Consider the following 20,341-nt stretch of genomic DNA (forward strand, 5'->3'; position numbering starts at 1 on the left):
TTTGCTTTTAAATCCAATCTAAAAGTGCAAATGTTTAAATGATGTACTAATGAAGCATATTCCAAACAGTATATAAAGAACTAAGGCTTATGGCAGTGGTCCCAATGGGAAATACATACTCCATACTGGAAACCTACTTCATTGGTGGCAATACTGTAGCAGATAATTGGTAAAAGTTGTTCAGTTCCAGCTATTCAAAATTTATCTTATGCTATAGGAATGTAATACTACTCAGTGAGATTCAATCTGCAGAAGAGACTGTATATGGAAAAGTGCATTCTCCTATCTGAAATCTATTGGCTTGACTATCTTCTGGTTGGTCCACATTAGGAATGACTCCACCAAGTTCAGTGGAGTAGTGGTGCTTGTGAATGAGAGGGGAAGATCAGGAACATTAGAGTAAACTGATTGTATGAACTGGACCCTCCATTTAACAAAGGGCATTTGGTGTTAGTTTTCACAGCCTCACAAATGTGTTATGGTAGATTAGTTTTCTGTTAAAACAAATAAGGGAGTTATTTGTACAACATTTCGGCCTATAACAGTATGGAGTGAGCTTCCACTTGCAATAGGTGGTGGAGCAAGTTATTGACATTGTATTATCATATGCAATCAAGCTTGCTCTATTTAAAGCAGCAGAATTTGTGACTAGCAAACAGAATGTTGTATATTATTCATTAAAGTTCAAGCAGGAGGTCTCTCTCAACTTTTATTAAAATATTAGCATGCTTCCAAGATGAAAGAAGTTCCACTCCAATGTCTCTTGGGAAGGAGAGATGGAGTTGGTTGCATTCTGAGATACAGTTCAGTCGGGGATGTCTTACAAAACCATTGCGCGTTCAACATGGTCGAGTTGTAAAAAGCTTTTGCCCAGAAAGGAGGTTTTCATTACGTACAAAGTCTCTGATTCTTGCACCATTCTCCAGATGCTGTTACATGACGTTCTCAAAGAGCTGTAAGGACCGCATGATATTGTCATCCTGGAAGCAACAAGAAAACAATAAAACAACCAAATTCTTTAGACCGTCTATGGCAGACAAAGCACTTTGCAGCACAATTGATCTTTGGCACCTGTTTCTACAGTATGTATCAGCTCCTTTTTTATAGCACCTTTCTTCATGGATGAGTCCACTCTATTTCAGAAGCTCTCGTCCTGTTTCAGAAAGCATTTCTAATTTAACAAAGCATTTGGGTGTGTTAGCTTGAACCACATGTTTGAAATTAAGTAGGTGTTTAAATGCTTTGCTTTAGATCATGAATAATTCCAGCACTTGCATTTGCACACAGGAGCAGTCTTGATGTCAGAAGCCTTAAACTGCCAGGTCCAGAGCTCCCTTAACTTACCTCTAAAATGAAGTTGCTTCTGGGCTCAAAAATGTTAATCTTTTACCCTTGGATTCCTACTCCCTGGGTGCGTCTACACATGATGCTTTAATGTGCATTAGCCTAAGCTAATGTGCATTAAGGGTACATGTCTACTTGTGCATACCCTTAATGCACATTAAAAATGGTGAATTTAAGTTATCAATTTAAACTTGATATCTACAAATGCAGGTATCAAATTTAGGCGTGGATAATTAAAGCACATTAACGAACATGTAGATGTGTTAAATCGCATTAACGCTTTAGTCCCAAGTCTTCATACACAGTCTTAATGCACTTTAATGTCTGTACTTGTAGCCACCTGCCTAAGCCTGCTTAATGCGCATTAAATGTAGGCATGCTTAAATACACGTGTAGATATGACCCCTGAATCCAAATAAGAAAGCTGAGACTTACATATTGAGAGAACCTTATTAGCAAAGTTTGTTATGAGGCTAGTTGCATCTGCAGTTTTACTTTGTAGCAACATCCAAGGTGATCTGATAGGCTGTTACATTATTACAGTGCCAATTTAGCACTTTTTTCTTTGTGCGCTTGATGTACGCAAAGCTGGATAAAGTGACAGAACTCTGGATTTCTGCCCATCTCTTTCTTTATGCCTATGTCTCTGCCCTGATTTGTAAAACACTTGGAACTAATTAGGGGGAAGGTGTGGGGTGAAGAAGGGTCGGGGTATTATGGGGTCTATGGGGCAAAATGGAGTATAGGGGAGTGGGAGCAAGAAGGGTGGTTGAGGCGGTCCCATGGGGTGTGAGATGCTGCAGTGAGAAAGGAATTCTCAGAGAGGCAGGGGAAGGTTTTGATTATAAATTGAAAAATATAGCTGGAGGCCACTAGCATATTTGTAAGGCGTCTAGTTTCTTTTTCAATTGGAGGAAAATTTGTTGTTGTAAGGGATGATGTAGCACACTACCCACCCTTTTCAAAATCCTAGGTTTGCCCATGCCATCTTCACATTGCATGACTTTTTCTTTTTTTTGTTAAAAAAAAGACACTTTTTTTTCCAATTAAAACAAAAAACAACACCCCCCCACAAGAAAAAACATGTTCTGAATACTTATAAGGCACCTACTGCAAATGATGCTAAGTTTAATTAAATAATATGGCGCATTGCATGAAGAAAAGAATAGTAAAGAACCTTGAATTTTCAGATTAGTTAGCAAACACATCAAGCATGAGGACATATGTAAATACCTCAGGCAAGCCAGCACCATCAATGAGTTATCCTTAAAAGTACCCAAAAATAAATAAATCACCCAGCAACCAGCAACAGATATAATACATGTGCACACACCTGCAGGCAAACCAATTAAGAAACATGCACACGCGAAGCAAAGAAACAGAAGAGGTTAAGAATAAAACATCTGCAAGAAAGAACTTCACATTAGGCATCTAATAATGGAGGATGAAGTTTCACATCCCTGAAGACCTCACCAAAGAAAGTTCTCCATATAACAAGGTCCTGACTGAACTAAGAATAAAGAAAAAGGCCCACCCCACTCCTTAAAATTGTTTGCAGGATTCATAGCAATCATTCAGATACTGAAAGCTACACTCATTACAGCATGGGAATTACTTTCTTGGGAAAGCTTGAAACTAAGAGCTGAGGATGCCCAATGAGTGATAATTACCACTATCTTAAACTGTCTGAAATGAGCAGGCTGTTATTGCATTGATTAACCACTGGAAACATCCCTGACCAAATAGTCACACAGTTAATTGGAAGCCAGAAAAACAGATGTCAGGCTGATTGTTCATGCAGATGCTTAGTTTTGTGTAGGTGCTAAAAATAACAATAAACAATTATTGCAGCCAATTTAATTTATGGAATTTCCAAAAGGCATTCATTTTGGAAAAATCATTACTTTGATTGCAGTGCTTGTTTTTAATGTTTGACCTCACGCATCAAGAGTTTTATATGTCGGTGTCGTAATTACAGGGTACCTAGACAGATTTTATGCTTCTGGACAGCTCAGTCACTGTGAGTAACTATTAATGATATATGGAGAAAAGCAATTAGAGAGACATTGTCAACCTCTTAAAAACAGAAAAACACTGAGGTAGGTGAAAGGCTTTGTGAGCTTCCTTTATAGTTATGTACCATGTCAAAGAATTGTCCATTATATTTCACTTGGGAAAATAATAGCACAGGCCATCAGCACTGAAAATGAACAGACTGTATCCAGTGATCGGTGCAAACCCAAATTCATGTTCTAAGCATTCTCTGGTGTTTAGGGGAATTCACAAGTCAAAACCCATATGTATCAGGACCGGTGCTTCGGGGGTGGCTGTCATACCCCCTGATGGTGACTCAGCTCATGCTCTACTGCAAGGTACCCTTCTTTTGTTCTCACCTGCAACACCTTGGTCTTGTTAACAAGTTTAGAAAGGGAGGCTGCCCATGGTTCTTAGTGAAAGCCTTTAGCCTGTCCTCATACCCACAGATCCCTCTTGGACCCCACTGCTCCTAATAAATCCTTCCTCCAGGTGGGCTCTCTTTCTCCACACATGCCCCCCAAGGGCACTCACTACCTTTGGTCTAATCATGGCCCCAACCTCCCCTGTAGCTGTGGCTGTGCCTCTGAGGTGTGACAATCAAACAATTTGGTGGGCCCTTGGCCTCAGTCTTGCATACAGACTTCTCTGACTTTTCAGTCTTTTGTCAATCTCTGCCCCTCCTGGGCTGGACTTTCTTTAGCTTTGTCTCTGCCCCTTTTGGGCCAGTGGGCTCTCACTAGCCCTATCTCTACCCCTCAAAGGTGGTGGGCCCTGGACCTTGTCTCTGCCCCTCCTAAACTGCTGTACTACCACCTGCCTTGTCCCCCAAGTAGACTCAAGCCTTAAGTACCTTGCTGGCATTACTGGCACCTCCTGACCTTCCCTGCAGTCCCAAACCCAGTCAAACAGTTAAAACTCAGACCAAAACATCAGCACACTGGCTATAACTTAATTCTCTAAGCACACTGACTCTCTTCTGGAATCCCCCTTCATACTGAGTTGAATCCCCTGCCAGCCGCAGCTCCTTACTGCTGTCTCTCATCAGCAGGCATCTTACAGCAGAACCCCTTTCCCTGCAGAGCCAGACTGACTGCTCAGGCTCTGGTCTTGCTTTATAAGCCTCCAGAGCCCCGCCGTCTTCCAGCCCTGCCTGCTTCCAGCGATTCCCTGGGCTGTCTGCAGATATTCTCTAACAAGCTTTGCTTACTGGCCTTCAGAGTAGCCTAGCAGCAGACCTAGCAGCAGTCTTGCCCTGTCTCCCACACAAGACTCAGTTTTATACCACTGCCAGGAATCTGCTAGCACTGCAGTATATTTCTTACTGTTTCCTCAGGTTAATCTACTATTGTACTATTGCTGTGCCTCTGTAACAGGAGCCATAGCAGTCTCTGTTACACCAGGACTGAATTTTGCAGCTGGTTTTTAAATGCAATAGAATGAAAGTTGGAATCCTGAGCCCCCTAAAACTTAGAAAGGACTGCCATCTAAAGTGAATATGACCATTGTGGCACAAGCTCATCTTCTCTGCTTTCAAGGCAATGAGACGGTTACTCTTACCTCCTGACATGATTCAATGAACTCATCTAAAGTTACAACGCCGTCTTTGTTTTTATCCATTTTCTGCAAAATAAAAGACACAAGGCTATATTTATTTTTTCTAAAACTGATGTCTCTTTCAAAAAGTATCTCAATACTGTTCAGTGCTGCTTGCGTAAAACTACAGTATCTTGCAAACAGGCAGAGCTTGTACTCCAGCTAGAGTTTGCAATGAGTTCCATTGTTCAGGCTTTGCCAGTAGCTAAGCATCAAAAGGAATGCATTAGAAATCAGCTAAGTACCTGGAAGAAAACTTCTACATGCTGTCTTGGAGCATCTTCCTTGAGCACTGGATATGTGTACTTCCCCATCATATCATAAATTGCCTTTACTATATCCATCATTTCCTGGAGTAGTAACATGCAAAAATAAAACAGAAACTAATAAATACAAGTACAACATTTTCTTTTACTGAATTAGGCCCAGTTCTGCATTCTTTTCCTAATGTAAAGGAAAGCCATATTGCTGAGTGTCACTTGGCATTTTTAGTACCACTTCCAGATACCATATATTGCAGTTTTTTTACACTCAAATGTCATTGTATATACAGTATGCTGCAAAATCTAGTGAATCTTACTCTGTCATCTTTTGTCAATCATCTACAAAAGCTCCTGTGCAGTCCTTGCTATTACTTCATTTCCTTGCCTTTAGTTATTGCTGTGCAAGATTGTAGCAGATCCACCATTGGTACCCACAGCCAGCTGACCCAGTCAGTGGAATTGTTGGAGCTAAAATGAATGTGTTCTTAGTTCTCAGTACTTTTACAATGATAAAGGATGATTTCCCACAATTTCCATACTTGATTCTCTTCCCCAAGGGAAGCAGATCTTTTTCCAGTCACTAGGAAGGATTACCTAGTCAAGCAGACTGATAAGAGTCAGCCTTAGGATAAACTTACCCTGTCTTTCACAAAGGTGTCTCTATTATTAGTATTGATACCACTTCTTAGTAATAAGCATATTGTAGCACTCCAACCACACACAGTCTTACATTCTTTATAGATTTGTATAGTATCAAAAAGATCTTACAGTTGATCACAGCCAAAACAGAGCAAGGTGCACTGAGTTCTTTGCTCAGCATATAACCGAAAGTAAGAGTTAGACACTGGGTGCGTCGACATGTGACACTACATTGCTGTAGCAACGCACTATATCGATGTAGCATCTGCGGGCAAAAACCGTGATGTCACAGCTACATTGCTATAGCAACACACTCCCTCAGTATAGCATGTCACGATGGTGACACAGAGGCTAAAAATAACCGTGCACAGTGTGCACGGCGCAGTACGAAAGGAAAGTACTAAATGACGGTGTAGTAACAACGGTGCTGTAGGGGCCTGTGGAGATACGCAGACATGTGAGGCTTAAGTGTGAAATATGCATTTCACAGTCCAGTGTATTTATACTTGGATGTAAGGAGAGGACAAGTAACTAGAGACACAAATGGAAGTGCAGAGTTAAACTAGGGCAGTCTATAAACTGCATCTTGTAGTCAGAAATGGGAAAACCTTGAGGGAAGCAACTGTCTGCTCCAGGGAGCTGAAGAAATGACTAGTCATGAAGCCCAAAATCAGTGCTTGGTTTTGCTTTTTTCTCATACGGCTCTTACATTTTTTCTTTATATTACAACCCATGTGTGCAAAGTCTGACAATGTATGCAGAGGAAGTTCTTTTGGTTTGAGGAAGGTTACTTGGGGTTTATTTTGTTGTCTATGAAGTACAAACCTTCTGTAGGAATGGTATGATTGCAGGGAAAGTTCTAGCTGCTTAAAAGAAATAATCAGGATTAAACACAGCGTAGTCTTGCTGAACTAGAAAGCTGGGGTGTGCAGTGGGGAAAGTAACTGAAAAGGGGGAAGGGCCGGTCAGTAAGTAAACTAAAAACGATCCTAAATCACCTAAACGCTCAGAAAGAAGCAAAATGGACAGTTGGAAGGATTCCTGTTTCTAACCCTTGTCAATCATTTTAACTCATGTTTGGAGCCCCTGTCACAGGAGCATTCATGCTAGCAGTGACCATGTTGGAAAACTATTAAAACATCCTATCCTCAATTTTGCACATATATGGCTGTCACCATAAACTGCATGCATGAGCTGGAGGGAAGAATACAGTGTGGCTATTAAAGTCACATTTCTAAGAAAATATTTTACTGCATAGCTAATCAATCACCAAATAAGTCAAGGCTGTCAGAAGAGGAAGCACTGTCATTTAATAAAAAGGACAGTGGGCAAACACAGACTCATTCAAAACATAAAAGGCTTCTGAAAATATCTTGGTCATTCTAGGCATGCTTAGATACTCAACACATGCATTAGTATAATCATTCCCATATTAATTATCCTGCCCCTACAATTATCTTCATGTATCCATAGTTTCTTTTATAGAGGTAGGATTTGTTTTTAGTAAAACGGTTTCTTCAAGGGCACCATACCTCAGGAAAAAATACAAGCTCTAAAATTATGCAATACAAAACCATTGTGCACTTTGCCTTACATACCAATAAACATTCAAGCCCAGTGCTGATTTGCATTTAATTAACTGCATGAAAAATGAATTACGCTTTGTAATATCAGCCACTCAGTTCTTTCAGAAAAGAAACAGATGTTCCTTCCATAAAGAGCCTTACCTCCTTGTTTATATATCCATCTTTATTTATGTCATACAGGTTAAATGTCCACCTTAGCTTTTCGTGAACTGTTCCTCGCAACAAAATTGATAGTGCCGTCACAAAATCCTGGTTCATGGCAAAAGAAATTAGCAAATTTTAATAAAGAATCTTTTCCAAACCTTTTTCTTAATAATGCTATTCTTTTTGTTTCCGCATGAAGGATATTGTTAATTAGAACAGCAATATTTAGACCCCTTTTCTTCCAAATGTACAACTTTCATGAATGTCAACTCTGGGTGAACTTAGCAGATACAACCTAGTCGTGCGCAGCACCTAAATGATATGCTACAATAGCTGTAATGTAGGAATTCTGAATACCAGAGAAATCCTCATTTATTTAAACCAAGGTCCACAGTTCACCCATGTTGGTGATTTAGATTGTATGCAAGCACAGGGCTGCAAGGGAAACCAGGACTAAGCAGGTGCTGCATATCTCTTTCTCCAACTAGAGGACAGGGCATTTGTGAAGCCTCTGCATTGGATTTTGCTATTGACTGATGATTATTCTTCAGTCAGACCAAATGTCCTGGTATAGGGCTCAGGTCAGGAAGAAGAAAGGGGCTGCCTATAATTAATCTTCAAACAGGTTTAACGTTGGCAATTAATCCAGCACAGATTACACAGAACCTTTACCCTTTAACCTTTACTCTATATGAGCAGTTACTGTCTCCATGCATTCATTACCCATACAACAGGTTCACTAGTCAACAAAATGTATTTGTTTACTTGTTTTTTAAATTTTGACCATTTTACACACTCATGGCATAAACCTGAGATAGTTGTGGGAACCTGGGAATTAGCCAAGAAACCTGACCAGGTCAGGGAGATGAACATGTTTGTTGGTATCATAATTTAAATGGAAGAGTAGGGGGGATATCATCTGACTTTTGACTTGACTTTTGACAAGTCTTGCAAGGCTTGGTCTGTATCCTACTATACAGAACCGAGGCCCATTGGGTAGTGTTAGGTAACAAAACATAGTTAGCAACAATTCAAATTTGTCATGTTCCAACCTCTGTAATCCAAAGGTGTGTGTTATCTCAGCTGGGACAAGCAGTGTCATAATACAAACACAGTCCTTCATAATAGATCAGGATGGTGCTCTGCTGTCCACCAATATTGGCTGGGCCACCAACCAGTTGATGAGCCTGCTATAGCCTGGGCTGAACAGAGCTTGGTTTTTTTGTTTTGTTTTGTTTTTTAGCTCAGGCAATAGAGCTGATGCTTAAAGATCTAGAGGACTCCAAGTAGATCATCATTAGTGGGATCAAATCTGGATCCTCCAGAACTAAGTGCTCATGCTTCAACTACTGATCTAAAAAGGCAACTCTATTCAGGTAGGATTTAAATGCAACTCTGTTGGCAAAATGAACCCAATAATCTTTTATTAAAAATGAATAAGATTAAATATTTGATTGGTTTTCATTTTTAGATGAAGATTTAGCCCAGCAAGTACCAAGAGACTAGACTCTAGAATGAAGGTAGATTAAGAGAGAGATGAACAAAAGATGATGCAAGTTAATTACCTCAAACTTCACTGATCCATTCTGTGCAGTATCAAATGCATTAAAGAGATAATGGGCATACATACTAGCATCTGAAAAATGCAAAGAAGGTACAGATTATCTTCATGCTCATTATTACCACACACATTTTCTAATGCTTAAAATAAATTTTCATAGTTTAATTTTGCTTTGAGGGGAAAAAAGGCTCTGCAACTTCAGAAATTCTTTCCATAGCCTGGTATAAATGAATGAAGAAGACTAAATAAATACTGAGAAAGACCTTGAAATAAAAAAAAAACAACAGTAGAAAGACAGCAGTGATCTAGAGCAGTGGATTGAGCTGTAGGTTTAGAAAATAAGTAAAGAAGAATCAATGGCTTTGGAGCAAATTGAACATAAAGTCCACAAAGAAATTAGGACATGAAAGCAACAGAAAAATGATGTCTTCCCATATGTTTCCTTTATCCATCTTTTGCTATGTTTCCAATTCAGTAGAGGATTTTAGGATTGCAAAACTTTAGAAGGCTGGCTGTTTGGTGGCAGTATCTTAGCTTTGGAATTTGGTTTGAGGGGACTTATGAAAACATGAATATCCTTGGGCTGATATCCTGAGCTCAGAAACTGCATATATTCAGCCTACCCCTAGGTCCTTTGTAAGGGCTTTGTTTGGCTGTTTGCCAAACCAGTCAACCCAAACTATTAATGGAGCGCACTGAAAAAACAGTACAGTCAAGTGTAAGAACATCCAGACTTCAACCTTGTCCTATTTACCGAGTCCTTCAACACCAGGCACTTGGGGTTTTTTTTTTTTAAAGTAATTAAGGCTAAAAAACTGAGCAGATTTTACTAAGAAGTCCTGAAGGACTGCAGTAGAACCAGAGCTCCAGGTAGAAGGAATAGTGAGGTGGATATGATCTAATTTTCTTCTATACCAATATGAGAGTATTACAGAAACACCAAATGTATTTGTATCACAGACTCATCTGGTAGAGGTGAAATATTTTTAAATCCTCTTTAAATTTTAAACTACTAAAGGCAGTTTTAGACATCTTTATGAAAGTAAGAATGGATTCTGGGGCCAGGGAAAGGGCAATTTACAATCCAGAAAAAATGTGACAATATGTGAAAAAAATCAAAGAAATGTATCACATTAAGACCTTCATTTGCATGCATTCTGCTTTGGAGGGGATTCATTCATTCATTCAGTAGGTACCCTCAAGGGTACCTACAGTTTGCTTCTGCAAATGTGGAATTTATTGGGATTAACATAACCTAATCATTTCACTGCTTTCGTAGAGGACTTGTGCACAGGTATCATCCTGGTCTCTTTTGATCCCTGCCTACAACCCAGTATAGCACCCTGAGGACTGAAACACTTTAAGCTAACTGTAGTAGGTTCAGGGTTATTTCTGGGGGTCTAATGAACTCAAGGAGGTGCCCAGCCAATTTTGGGCAGATCCCAGGGCCAGCTGCCATTTTTGTGGGCTGGGTGTGGTGGCTCCCCACAATTCCTCTGACTGGCCAAGGGGCCCCAGCAGTCCTGCCCCTCCCTACAGATTGCCATATGGTCTGAAACTGTGGCTTAATTACCCTGGTTAAACCCAGAGAAGCCATTAATCCATGCATTATTAACCATGGATTAATGGCTTCATGGGCTTAACAGGGTAATTAAGATGCGGTTTCAGGCCATCCCTGAAGGCATGTAATAAAATGCAGCTGCATCAGGGTCTGCGGAGTCCCAGCATGGCTTGTTGCTGGCAACAGGTGCACGTGAGGAATGAGCCATGCTGGCCCAGGATCACAGTACAGCTGCTTGTGTAGCCTCCTTGCCCCTGCCTCACACGCATCTCTTGGAGGGCCTTGAGCTGTTATTCTTTCAAGGTGGACAGCTGTCTCTTTAGGTTCTTTAGGTTGGGCTTCTCTGCCCCTCAGAGGCAAATCATGGTCACTTCCTCCTAGAGTGTCACAGCCTTTTTTCCTGCTCATGCCTCTTTTCCAACTCTGCTACAATTATCTGTTCCATCTCCATCTTTTTCTCTGCATCTACGGCCAACAGGTATCTTAACTCCTTGTTCTTACTTTCTTTGCTTTCTACCATCAACTGGCACCTCAGGGCAACTACTTTGGTTTCAGATTGCTCATATTCTTGACGTTCAACTTTCAACTCCCACTGCAGATATTTTGCCTCCTTGGCCTTCTTGCCAGAGACTAGCTGTGCCTTAAGCAGGTTGTCTTGTACTGCTCCTAGGGCTTTGGGGTCAGCATAATAGGTCTGTGCAAAGCAGAAAGTATTCGCTTTGGATTCGGCTATTCAGAGTGACAGTGATTCGATACAGTCCCCATTTGAATCTGAAGATATTTGGCACTGAATCTTATTCAGCCATAGACTATATGGGCAGGCAGTGCTGGCGGGAGCAGCTGGGGGAGCAGCCGGAGAAGCCCTGGCTTGAGCTAGTAGCCCCAGAAGCCGCAGCTCATCCAGCTGCTCCTCCTGCTGCCCCCCACTGGGACGAGGCAGGCAGTGCTGGCAGCCCTGGGAGAAGCTGCAGGGGCTGGGGGGAATGACTGGGGAGCTGGGGGATTGAACTGGGAACTGAACCAGGAACTGGGGAATCGAACTGGGAGCTGGGGGGGAAGACCCTGTTTGTTCCCCAAGCCCCTGGTCATTCTCCCCAGCTCCCCAATCATTCCCCCCCACCCCGAGGCATCTCCTGGGGCTGCGAGCTCAAGGTGAGACTTGTCCGGCTGCTCCCCCGGCTGCCCTCCCCCCCCCACTGGGGCAAGGCAGGCAGTGTTGGCAGCCCCGGGAGAAGCTGTGTGGACTGGGGGGAATGATTAGGGAGCTGGGGATTGAACTGGGAGCTGGGGGGAAGCCCCTGTTCATTTCTCCAGCCCCCAATCATTCCCCCCAGCTCCTGGTTCAATTCCCAAGTTGTATCCCTTAGCTCCCCAATCATTCCTCCCAGCCCCATGGCTTGTCCCAGGGCTGCCAGCACTGCCTGCCTCACCCCAGCCGGCCCCGGGAGCAGCCAGACAAGCCACGGCTTCAGCTGGCAGCCCTGGGAGAAGCCATGGGGGCTGGGGGGAACGATTGGGAGCTGGGGAATCAAACTGGTAACTGGGGAATCAAACTGGGAGCTGGGGGGAAGCCCCTGTTCATTTCTCCAGCCCCCAATCATTCCCCCCAGCTTCTGGTTCAATTCCCCAGATCCCAGTTTGATCCTCCAACTCCCAATTGTTCTCCCAGCTCCCTGATCATTCCCCACAGCTCCCAGATCATTCCCGCAGCCCCTGTGGCTTTTCCTGGGGCTGCCAGCACTGCCTGCCTTGCCCAGGCAGGGAGGCAGCTAGAGGAGTAGTTAAACAAGCCATGGCTTCTTCTGGGGCTGCTGGCTCAAGCCGGTCCGGCTGCTCCCCCAGATGCTCTTGCCTCCACTGCCTAATGCCTGCCTGTACAATCTAGGGCTGAATCTCTTTTGAATTGATTCAGAGGCTTCTGATTTGATTCAGAGAAATTAATGGGTCTCCTGATTTGACTTGGATTTGGAGATTTGGCCACTGATTCGGGCCAAATCTCCTCCGAATTGGATCAGCTACCAAAGCTTTGTATAGACCTACATACAGCGTAACTCTATGCTCTTCCCTTCATGCACCTTAGCTCCCAACATAGGACAGAGCACAATCTTGGTCTGCTAAGAGGTCTCAGGCCTCCATGCTGGCACTCACTTTAACTGCTGGCAGTTCATCTTCATTGCTGCACTATACTTTACATGCTCCTGTATGCTTTCAAGTGCTAAAATCTGTTTAAGTGCTGCTTCTGGCCCCTTTAAACTGTTTGTATTCCCCACCCACCCTGAGCAGCAACCCTGAGACCAGGAGAGGGAACTTACATGAGAGAGAAGGAAGACTGCACTGTGGCGCTGAGGAAGCAGCACGAAGCCTCAAGCACTTTCTCAGGTTCTGGGAGGAGACTCCGGGACTGTGCGTTGCCCTTTGTGTACTGTGTTTATGGACTATTTGTATGAAGTGAGAACACTGAAACCGCTACACTAAGATCTTTGCCTTAATATATGAGCATTTAGGCAAAACTTAATTCCTTGTGATATACAGGAAGTCAGATTACATGATACCATGATTCCTTCTTGGCTTGAACATTATTAAACTATGAAAAATATGTTTCACTGCTAAAGGGGCCCTCCATATTACTTGCATGGGTAAAACAGTCTGGAGTCCAAAAAATAATTTGACTACTGCATCTTCAAATTAAGACTGCAGAAATAAGCCACTGTTATACAAAGAAAATATAAGTAATGCACCCTTGGAAAAAGGCCTTGTTATACCATCTGAAGCAAAAAGGTTTTGTTTCTGTGTCATATAAAATATATCAAGAAATACTAAACCTCCAGTAAGGCTTGATAGATGGTAGAACAGCAGAGCTGATGACTTGTAAAGGATAAAAGCTTTTAGTAATATGCATTGAATGGCCTGGGATAATAAAATTGCACAAATGAAAAATTGTAATTCATGGACATTTTATTACATCCAGTATGTATAACTTCATGTGTAAAGAGAGTCATAAATTGAGAGAAATATGACAAATCTAAAATAGCATGCTTTATGGGATTGTGGGATTTTACAAACATTTTGGAAAGCAAGTGAGGAAAAAAAATAGGTACAATATCAAAACACAAGTTTAATCACACTGCTAAATCATGGTTTATTACAAAGATATCATTGCTAGCCCAGGTATCTCCGACAGGGAACCACTGTCAAGGGAATGGATCACTGAACAGGACAGAAGGCCTTCAACATGTTTCAAAGAGCCATCTACAAGACATCATTATGATAAACTTGTAATGTAACTGAATACGTGGATGAGCTCTTCAGTGACTATCATGCACCTACCATGTAACTATGCAATGATATATCACTACTAAATTCAAGTATTTTGTAACTCTGAAAACCTAATGAACGTATAGACATTATACCCATATATCTTAACCTACATAATACATGCATAGACCTCATTTTGTGTCTTCACATTCAAACCTTCTCAAATGCACACACTTATATACACATTCTGTATAAGGTATGGAATTTAAAATTTGACTTTCACACTTGAAAGAATATTTGCATCAAAACATACCAAGCTAGAATGTATGAGTAGAATCCTGAGAAGGCTAAGGAAGCATTACATTACATTTGTTGTTAAAAAGGTAATACATATTCTTGTCATATCTATGATATATAGTGAAGTTGTCTCATATAGTTTTCTGAAAAACAGGGAAATGGTTACTTCATCTAGATTGGTCAAACTTCACTGCACTACAGACTTTGGGAAGGCTGTAACACCAGTCTCTAATATTATTTGTATTACACCACTACCTAGGCCCAAACCTAGGATTGGGACCCAGCAGGCTACACAGTATACAAACAATAGTAAGAGACCAGAGGCGTAACAGGACAGTTTTGCTCCAGTTGCTTCACCATCAGTTACAGTACTGTACGAGACGTCCATGCTCAAAAAGAGTTCACATTTTGCACAGAAAAAAAAAGAAACAAAAGTGGGAGGGGAAGTAGAGGCACAAAGAGTGTGAGAGGTGCTCAAGCCAACCCAGAAGGTCAGTAATATAGCAGGGAGGCCTCTCCTTTCCAGTACAATGCTTTACCCATTCTACTATATTTCATTTAAAGAAAGGGGATTGATCATTGCTGGCGAACTTTAATGCAGATCAATTTATATTCCTATGCAATGACTATTTGGGGAGGAGGGGTATATATATTTTCTCCATTTTAATAGTTTTTTTCCTCAATAATCCTGTAAAACTGAAAAATCAATTTGTGCATATAGCAGGCACTATCTGAAGTAGTTTTGCAAGCAGCTGGCAAGAGTGAATTTTAAGATATGCTTCAATAAGTATGACAGATGCAACATATTCTACTCACCTCCGTGCGGAAAAAACTGTGCATAGATCTGTTTGAATGTCTCTTCGTTAACAACCCCACTAGGACATTCCTGTTGGAAAACCAAAAAACCCTGTTAAGGTTCATTTGTAAAACATTACATGCCCAAAGAGAGCAATTATAGAATTTAATTCCTGTTCCTGCAGCATGCTGTATGTACACGTTTTGCAGCTGAAGAAAATAAAAGATTAAGACTAGAATTCTCTAGTATTTCATAAATCTGGCTCACTACTTTTTCCCAAATGTAACACAGTTTAATCGCTATTTTGCATATGGAAAGATGACATGTCTTTTGTTACTGAAGGCCTTTATTTAATAATTATAAATCATCTTAATATTAAGTAATACTTCACAATACCTCAAAACTTCAATGTTCTACAGATACAGTAATTCATTAGTCACTGATGGAACACTGTGGATTGGAAAGTGATGTCAGCCACTCAACAGATGGACAACAAGTACTATCAAATACTTTTAAATAGCATGCATGTTTGGTCTGAGGAGGTTGAGTAAAAAAAAATGTTAAGACATGAAAAAGTCTCCAGTTTTTGGTGTGATATAATTACAAATTATTTGTTGTGTTTTTGTTTCAGTAGACCAACTGTAACATTGGTTATTCATTTGGTCCTACTGACAATAGCTCAGTGGAAAGACTCCCAATAGGGAGTCTTACCCAATAGGAGTCTTTCCACTGAGCTATTGTCAGTAGGACCAAATGAATAACCAATGTTACAGTTGGTCTACTGAAACAAAAACACAACAAATAATTTTTAATTATATCACACCAAAAACTGGAGACTTTTTCATGTTTTACCATTTTTTACCTAAGCAAATAATGGAAGTGAATGAGGATGCTAGTGAACTTTCTGCCCATGTCTGTTACAGGTTGTCCTGTGACTAGGGCACTCACCCAAGTTCTGGGAGACATGGGTTCAGTTTTCTCTTCTGCCTGAGGGAACTTCAATCCATATCTTTTACTTACAACAAAAGTGCCTCAAACACTAAACCAGAGTACTCTGTGTTGGGCGGTGCTCTCAGGGTCTGTATGAATACAAACATTCTTATCAAATCCTTGTATGAACACTCTCATTCAAAATTAAAATATTCTAACTCATTTTGGCTTGATTTACTTTGGAAGTGAATTAAAATAAACAAATTTAAAGTTACTTTAATTCTGTAGGAGAGTGTCTACATAGGGGTTTAATGCAGTTTAATTAATCCACTTTAAATGTACATTTTAGATAACTGGATTTATTTTTCTGTGCCTCTCCGTAGACAAGTCCATAGCTTCTTCTGTTGACCTCATTCCACTTTGCATAAATATTTAAATATTCATTGAAGCAAGGGCTGGCACTTGGGTATCCTGCCTCCCAGGTGACCTTGATTACCAGGGCAGACTCATTCTTTGTCTCTGGCTCAAAGAGGAGCAACTCTAATTGAAGAGACTAAGGGTGCTTACACAAGTTACATTTTTTGTGCAGTCTGGCTCCTGAAAGTGCTCTACAGGCATGGCATAGCACATGTTCATGGCTCAGAGTGCTTTTATAATGGCCGATCAAGTGAAAAATTTACCCTTAAATCAGCTATTAGCTGAATGTGCTCTAAAGCAGAGCACCTTAGGGAATTTCTGTCCAGGGTCCCTTCAGGGCTTAAGTGGGGGTGATTCTGCTTGTATCCCATGCACTGGGGTGCCCTAGCTTGGCACCACCCAACCCCACCCAACCCCACCCCACCCCACCACCAGGGTTGTCACAGACAAGAGAAAGTCTCCTCCCTGTTCAGCGGCGGAGGCAGGGGGAGGGGGTAGGGATTGGGATAGGGGAAGCTGGCCTGGACCAATGAGGCAAGGGGGCTCTGTTCCCCACCTCCTCTGCCCCCAGCTCTTGCCACAGCAAAGCCCATCTGGCAGCTGCTTGCTGCCACTGTCAAGACGCTCGGGTGCAGGAAAGGAGGTCCTCCCTGCCTCTTAGGGATTGAGGGGAGCTAGGCTCAGCCCATGAGGTGGGGGGCACTTGCTTCCCCCACCTTCTGCCCAAGACTCTTGACAGATGCAGCACACAGCTGCCAGAGGGGCTGGGGAGAGGGTTAATTTGGCAGGCTCCTGGAAGGTTGCTGGAGTACCCCCATCTACTGGCTAGGGCCAGTGCAGGCCGGTTCAAGCCCTCAGGTGAACATCTGTTGGGTTCAGTGGCGCTTTAACTCATGGCAGCACACCCCAACAGGTTGCCTAAATGCCTGTGGGCACTCTACAAGTTACCCACCCCAGAATGCACTTTATAGCATACTGGCTAAGACATTCCCCTAGAAAGGAAGCTGTGTGGTTTCAAGTCCGCTCATACAAAGGAAAGATTTGAACCCAACTCTCATATCCTAGGTCAGTGCCAGAGCTACTAGGCAATGGGATCAGCATCTCTGTTGTGCATCCAGCTATATTTTTAGAAACTTTTCAGCATATTTAGGTGAAACTCATTATTAATTTCAACTTAAATACTAACTATATGCCAGAAAATCCCACAAAACCAAAAACCAAACCAAAAACCCCCAGCCTAACTCTAATTACAAGACCTAGTATTAGGTGGTTTTGATTTCTGATTCTGTATTCAGACTGTGCAGCCTCTGATTTCTGTGACTGCTGCTGGCATTCTTTGGAATGGGTCATTGTGCTCCGAGAATTGAGCTAAATAAACAAATCATGATATTTCTGCAGCAGCTGGATTATAAAAAGTATACTTTCTCACACTTGTGAAACAGACTCCAGTTAGCTCTTGACTGTGCAGTTATTTCTTGACCACAGAGAATTAATTTGTTTGACCAATGTCTAATAAGACATGCTGTTATTTTCCTGGACTGTATCCTTAACTAGGATTTGAGTCATAAAATTATGTTGGAAAATAAATATGCTTTGCCTAGTTAAGACCAAGGGGCATGTGTGCATGACGCTTTAAGGTGGGCTAAATTCTTTTGTACTGCTTTAATGGCATTGGTGTTTGAACTCATTGGCAGTGTATTGCGCATTAATTACAGCCGCTGTAGCAAATTAGGTGGTGTAATGTGCCTTAAATGACTTAGGGTGCAGCAAACTAAAACTCCTCTGAAGAGTTTTAGTTTGCTGCCCTACAGCTGTGGAGCAAAGCACCGGGCTCCATGCAGCTCCATAGCTCTGCAGGGAGCCCTGCAGGCAGCCTAGCAGCAGCCTGAGAAGGCAGGCTCTGCCCAAGAAAAGTGGCAAATCTGATCTTTCTTTTGCTCCCCCTGGAGCCTGCCTGCCTGCCTGATCTGTGTGGGGCCTGGTGCTTCCTTCCATGGCTGTGGTGCCTGCTGGGACTGCCTGAGCCAGGTGCCTGTGGGTGGGAGCCGCCTCGGGGCGGGGGGCTGCTGGGGAGGGAAGCACGAGACCCCGCCACAGCCCGGGGACCGCTCCACCCGCCAGCAGCTTGTCCTCCCCTCCCTGCTGACAGAGAGGCAGGTAAGTTAGCACGGTGTGCGCATGACACGGGGTTTTAAAGGGCCCTAAATTGAAGGTATTTTTAAAAACCCACCGCTTCAGTTTAGGGCCCCCATTTCATCTACACACAACCCTGGTTACTAAAGTTGATCCAAGCTGGACAAAAGCTTTGCAAACCTGGATTGAGTTTTGAGCTCAGGTGATTTATAGGTTGTCAATTTTTAGTTGCCCTGAAAAAGAAAATGCATGTTTAAAAAATGAAAAGTTTCTAGCATTTTAGTTTGTCGAGACAATTTTCACTCTTAACTCATTCTCTCTTTAGTCAGTGCAATGCTCTTCTCCTTCCCCTGCACAAAGACAAAATAAACTCCTTTCATCTTAATGGATCATGAACTTCAAAGCCTGTTTCTGGCCATAATCACTTGGTTTTTTAAAAAAAGTAGTTTATTTAAAAATAAAAGCACAAGCATCCAGCTTGTGACCCATTAAAATGCTCTGGAATTCAACTATAAAGCTCTTTATGTTGCTATCTAACAATACAGTTAACGGTGCTTTGCACTGTGAAGTGAAATGTATTGTATATTTAAGCAGTTTAGTTACCATTTATCTGCTCTAGGAGTCTTTGCTGTTTTGCATCTGTGTGTAAGGATCCCAAATTCCAAACATTTAAACTATTTTCTGTTCCATTTTCCTACCACAGTTTTTCTGGCTAAACCAATTCTGAATTATTCCTTCTGAAAATATGGGATAACAATTCCCTCTGGGGATGACTATATTCTGCAAGGCACAGCACAACATTTTGAGGCAGAAAAACCAAAGCCATGTTTCAGCAACCTAGGACTGGAAGAAGCCTCCTTTCGGCTCATCGAGGTCCAGTCCACTGATATTGCAGCAACTGTGCCATATAGAATCATAGAAAATTAGGGTGGGAAGGGACCTCAGGAGGTCTTCTAGTCCACCCCCTGCTCAAAGCAGAACTATCGCCGACTAGATCATTCCAGCCAGGGCTTTGTTGAACCGGGCCTCGAGGATGGAAATGCCACCACCTCTCTGGGTAAACCATTCCAGTGCTTCACCACCTTCTGTCCATGGGTACTGTTCAGACTGTGATGTCTAAACTCTACTTTCCAAAAAGAAAGCGTGTTAAAGCCCCCCTTCAGTGCTTGAAGGAAAAGGCAATCCTGTGCTTTTATTTAATTTTCTATTACTGAGGAAAGCTAGACTAGCTGTCATATCTGGAAAGGTTACCACTCAAAGGATATATGTATCTGTGCTGCAAATCTGAGGTGTTACTTCATGGATTTTAGTTGAGTCTAGTCACTCAGATGCCTATTCATGGTCCTATGCATGGTTGTAAAGACTGTGCTGAAACCTGTGTTGCCTCTGTTGCACTAGGTTGATGAAAATGTGCTTTAGTATGTCTACCAAAGCTGTAAACACATCTGATTGCAGAATAGAGGCACTCAAGGACAGACAGATTTTTTCCTGGTAGTCTTATGTAAGGTGGAAACAGACACTGTCTGATGTCTCATTTGTGCTTATTTGTACCACATATGGTAGCACAAATACTGAGCAAATAGACATCACATCTGTTGTGCCACGTGAAAGGAAAATCAATGGTGCAACAAAAGCTAATAATAGACTGAGGCTTTATTGCAGCAGACTTGCCACCCTGGGTAGGTACTCTGGAGGCTTGAGGGTCCTTAAGCCCTCAGAGCACTTGCCCACTTTCCCCTGGTTACAGGGGCATCCTAGGGAATCTCAGGGTACTTCCTCAAAAGT

The 20,341-nt window shown here is 42.1% G+C and overlaps 1 protein-coding gene across 1 annotated transcript in view; it reads right to left on the reverse strand.

Moving 5' to 3' along the window:
• Positions 1 to 814: 814 nt before the first annotated feature.
• Positions 815 to 20,341, reverse strand: part of KCNIP1 (potassium voltage-gated channel interacting protein 1) — a 51,477-nt gene continuing 31,950 nt past the window's right edge. Inside the window, exons 3-8 of the mRNA XM_006015732.2 lie at positions 15,097 to 15,166; positions 9,172 to 9,242; positions 7,604 to 7,711; positions 5,220 to 5,324; positions 4,939 to 5,001; positions 815 to 980 (exon numbers count right to left, since the gene is read on the reverse strand). Of these exons, the coding sequence (XP_006015794.1) occupies positions 933 to 980; positions 4,939 to 5,001; positions 5,220 to 5,324; positions 7,604 to 7,711; positions 9,172 to 9,242; positions 15,097 to 15,166 (465 nt within the window). The 3' untranslated portion in view covers positions 815 to 932. The remainder of the gene's footprint in view (positions 981 to 4,938; positions 5,002 to 5,219; positions 5,325 to 7,603; positions 7,712 to 9,171; positions 9,243 to 15,096; positions 15,167 to 20,341) is intronic.

This window comes from Alligator sinensis, unplaced genomic scaffold, assembly GCF_000455745.1.
Source record: "Alligator sinensis unplaced genomic scaffold, ASM45574v1 scaffold156_1, whole genome shotgun sequence".
In the NCBI taxonomy this organism is placed as follows: domain Eukaryota; kingdom Metazoa; phylum Chordata; order Crocodylia; family Alligatoridae; genus Alligator; species Alligator sinensis.